The sequence below is a fragment of the Notolepis coatsorum genome (genome assembly GCF_963971535.1).
Source record: "Notolepis coatsorum genome assembly, chromosome: 19".
NCBI lineage: Eukaryota > Metazoa > Chordata > Actinopteri > Aulopiformes > Paralepididae > Notolepis > Notolepis coatsorum.
In genome coordinates, this window is record NC_140183.1 from 19,038,177 (window position 1) to 19,043,090 (window position 4,914).

General features: G+C 38.1%; 1 protein-coding gene across 1 annotated transcript in view; it reads right to left on the reverse strand.

Moving 5' to 3' along the window:
- Nucleotides 1-4,621, reverse strand: part of gapdhs (glyceraldehyde-3-phosphate dehydrogenase, spermatogenic) — a 14,015-nt gene extending 9,394 nt beyond the window's left edge. Inside the window, 1 exon segment of the mRNA XM_084336439.1 lies at nt 4,568-4,621. Within this exon segment, the coding sequence (XP_084192565.1) occupies nt 4,568-4,596 (29 nt within the window). The 5' untranslated portion in view covers nt 4,597-4,621.
- Nucleotides 4,622-4,914: the final 293 nt, after the last annotated feature.

Here is a 4,914-nt window from a genome sequence, read left to right on the forward strand (position 1 = left end):
AGATGTCCCTAGATACTAAGAACATGCAAATTGACCTTGTAGTTGTGGAGCAATTCTTAATTTACTTTGGCATGTACTTGTAGGTGAATTTTCTGAAAATATGGCTAGGTCTCCTCTTAACAGGTGGGGGCCCGGGCCCTCTTTAGGACGATTTGCCCAACGGCGTGACATGGCACTTTGCGAGTGTCTAGGGTCTGCATTTTTCATAAAACATAATATATAGAATTAAAGCCCTATCTATTGCCGTTCGAATGCCACCGACCAAATCCGCTCAGCTGTTCTCGAGTTACATGCAGATATGTCAGCCATGCGACTTTGTACACGCAAGCCTCAGATTACCACCCCCGACTGCAGAGGCTCTGGAACTGTCAATCATTCGCCGATTGTGAAAGTTATTGGACATGGTTGTAGCCAATGAGCGTAGCTTTCCAATCATACCCCACATGGGGTTGTGTGAATCTGGGATATAGGTGAAAATTTACGAGCGAAAACAGGAGGTGAAAAACACACAATGCATCACTTTTTTTTTCTTTTTTAACACAGTTTACCAAAATCGCTCTAAAGCACCCATTTCTGAAAGGATTTTTATTAAATGGACCTGTACTACATAAGACTTCTGGCTATTGACCCAGTGTTTTCCAGCTTTAACAATTTTTTTTGGATATTGCAACTACTACAGAAAAACATGAGTACACAATTACAAGTACAACTCAAGTCCAGCCCTATGTTACTCTATTTCATTAGCACTAAGTGATTTTTCTTTATTGTGTAAGAAACTTCAGAATGTTATCTTTCATAAGAGACCAGGGTTATGCATGTGCTATAAGTATAAAGCTAAGCTTTGCAAAAAAAGTATGCAGTCCTCAAGTTCAAGTTTAAAAATGCCCACTTTTCTGGGTGCCTGTTAAGAGGTTAACAGGCAGGCAGAAAAGTGGCCATTTATTTTACTTGAACTTGAGGATTGCATACTTTTTTTGCAAAGCTTAGCTTTACACTTATAGCACATGCATAACCCTGGTCTCTTTCGAAAGATAACATTCTGAAGTTACTAATGCAAAAAAGGATAATCACTTTTAGTGCTAATGAAATAGGGTAACAGAGGTTTGAACTTGACTTGAACTTAACTCATATTTTTCTTTAGTGGTTGCCAGATTCCAGATTCCATTATTCCAGCATAGAGGTATGAGCTGGAAACCACCACGGTTCCATAGCCTGAAGTCTTATGTAGTACAGGTCAACATTTTATAAAATCAGAAATGAGTGTTTGAGAGAGGTTTTAGTAAACCATGTCCCAAAAGAAAAAAGTTCCAAAATGCTCCGTGGCCATCCACCACTGTGCGTTCTGAAGTCTGAGTCACAACAAATAACCCTTCACAATCGTTATAACTTATTATGTATTGTTTTTACTTCTGTTTAACTGTGTTAATAAACAAACAAACAAACAAACTAGGGATGGGTACCGAACTCTGTACTTTTAAGGGTGTCGACCGAATTACGTTGGTACTCGGTACTACAGAGTATCGATTCACGTTAGATCAATCGGTGCCACATTTCGATACCCAAGACCCGCCCAGTTATAAAATAATCAGAATTCCAATGACGCGCAGTTCTCATTTCATTATAGACACAGACCAGCGTGGACCTTCAATGACAAGCAATTGTCATTTCATAATACACAGACCAGTGCAAGCAATGTCCAATGTGTCAAACATGCTTTGCATCCTTACCATGTCCACATTAGCCGCTAACTAAGCTAAGCTAACTAGAGTGACTCCACGACACCAGTTCCATTAGTGAGGAAAGGGGGATTGGGTGTTATATTGACGAGGCTTGACAACCGAGGTTCAAAGATAACTTCACATTTATTGGCTGTTCATTTATATATATCGCTTCATGCATCGCACTCCATACAACTCCATGTGTGTTGACTTCCTAGTGACTGTGACATCACGGCGGCGGTGGTGGCTGAGCCTCTCGCTCTCTCTCTACGTTCAATGATTCAACCTGTTCCACCCGACGGGACCGGATCCGGTCCCAAAATGGCATCTGGTCATAAATCAATATTTTTCAGAGTGATGCAAAAAATTTGAGATTTTAAAATCAAACGTATTCAAGTATTAACATCACTAACATGTCACAAAAGCATGTAGAAAGTATATTATCATCAATACGTTAGTTTAGCAATAGGTTAAAAGTGCCATTAGATTGTTTTAACTTCTCGATTAGCTGAAGTCTATTGCAAGACGGCGACCATTTTGGAAAGTTTGAACCATGGGAATTGTAGTTTTTTTGTGGCCATTTCGTCGAGGGCATGCATAGCTGTGGATCAGCGTTGGAATATTTGCAAACTACACTTCCTGGCAGATTCGGTGGGGGTTCAAAGTTCAGCGTTCTGAATGAATTATATCAATAACTCTTATTATTCGGGATAATAAGCCACAAAAGGTAACGTTTTTGACAAATATTGAAACGCAGTTAGTTTCTCCTTCCTATTGTTAGCATGTAGCAACAATTAGATCTGAAATTAGTTTCAAAATGGTTGCACTATGGTGAAAATAAAAAAATACAGTAAATTACAGTAGATATCATTATCTGTTCTTATACATGCCTGCCTGGTGATACTAAATCCAAATTGAACTCGGGCATTTGAAAGATAATATATGTATATATATAAATGTGCGAATTGGCTATAATAAGGTAATTTATAAGCATCATATTCTATATTCTATAATAATATTTCAAATGGCATTGGTCCGGATGGGAGAATTCAGTACTGTATCTACAGAACCTTCGGTTTAATCATCTTTCCTTTATTAATTTCCCTAGATTTAAATTCTTTTTTTTATTTTTATTTTTTACACATGATCTCAAGAGGGTACTGAGATCAGTGGCAGTTTTTTTAAGTTTGGTCATTATTATCATGGTGTTATTTACTGTCAAAGATGCAAAGAAAAATCATAATTCATATTCTCCTTTGTTTCATCACAATTTAAGCAAGCCTAGTAATAGATACAATATTTCTAACACTGTGAATACATTCCATGAGGTCCATAGATGTCCCTAGATCCCAAGAATATGCAAATAGCCTTGTAGAAGTGGAGCAATATTCCACTTACCTAGGTATATATTTTAGGCAAAAATATTCCACGGGTGGAACAGGTTAAAGTAGCCAAACGTTACACTATAAATACTAACTGGATAGGTCATGATAAAAACATTTAATTTCATTATCTGAAATATTCTAAAATCATTAAGTCTGCTATGAGCCATTCTCCCTTTGTGTGTGCGCGCACGTCCCGTCCCATCTCTTGTCTTTGGAAAGACCAGATGAGGGCAGAGGAGTTTGATAGTATTTACTGAGGATGGCCAGATAATGTTTATATTTAAACTTAAAAAATTATAATACATAAATATATATGTATAATAAATGTATACATGATCATGCAACATTAAAAAAAATCATTGTAGGAACGGTTTGGGAGAGGGAAGTAGGGAGGGGTTTTAGTTTGTGTGGTGTGATAACAATGTTTAAATTGAGAAGTTTAGACTTTAGTTTTACAACATTTTTTTTTTTTTATATATATATATATATATATATATATATATATATATATATATAATGAAAGTACCGGAAAAAGGTACCGTCTGGTACCGGTATCGATTCACAGTGTAACGATCCCAGACTCAGCCCTCTGTTGGGCTGTGATGGGAGGAGTAACATTGGTCCCCTACCTCTCTTCTGTAACGAGCCCAGACTCAGCCCTCTGTTGGGTTGTGATGGGAGAAGGAACATTGGAGGCCTACCTTCCTCCAGTCTCATACCACCCTCTATTGGTCACCAGCAGATGGTGCAAACTTTGATTCTACCTGTGTTAACTCATATGTTTAGTATAATTAATGGGATAATTAATGTGATGTCACTGTGTGTGTTGTTGTTGAATTTCCCCTCCCTTGTGTGATGTTGTCCCCCTGGCTAGTGTTGTTTTGTAATATGCTTTTGTGTCTAGTTGTTGATTCTGTGTTTTGTTCGCCAGCTGGTTCCAATTAGAATTAGCCTTTGTATTCAAGTGTGGTTCGGTCTGCTCCCCGTTGTGGCGTCATCCCTCCGTGTTACCTCCAGTTACCTCTGTGTTCCCTTGCCCGTCGTGTCTCCTGTCATCTCCCTTGCCTTGCTGTTTTGTATTGAAAGTTTGTAAGTAGATTTAGTATTCCGTTTTTGTGCATCTTTGTTTTCTCGTGTCTTCAGTTCGTTTTGTATCTAGTGCCAGTGCGGCTGTGCCTTTTGTTTTGTTTGTTCCTGCAATATATTTCATGGCTCTAGTGTTTCGCTAATAAATGGATCACAGTATTTGAGAAGAGCAACTGCCGTCTCCATTTCCTCCATTCATCAGTCATTGTCCGCAGTATTGGGTTCTCTCTCCTCTCCACACTACCCCCACTCGTAACACACAGGGGTTCAAATGTGAACGGTACCCAACCCTACCAGTGACCATCTCCTCATAGTGTCTCTGGTTAAACTACCACAGTGATCCATCTCATTATATAAATTGTCTCTGGTTAAACTCACCCGTTGATTCCAACACAGAGGTCTGACATGGCTGCTGCTGATTGGTGGAGAGTGAGTCACCTGTAGGAAACAAACAATATTAGAAAAGCAACACCAACAACATCCAGGCGGTCAGACAGGAAGTAAAACCAGTACATGGAGGCTAATTAAATAGAGTACAGCATGTATAGTATACTAGGTTTAGTAATGTATATACTATACAAGGTTTTAGTATATATAGTATACTAGATACTACATATGTTTAGTACAGTACATATATTATACTAGGTTTAGTATAGTACATATAATATACTACATAGGTTTAGTACAGTATATATAGTATACAGTTTAGTATATATAGTGTAAGG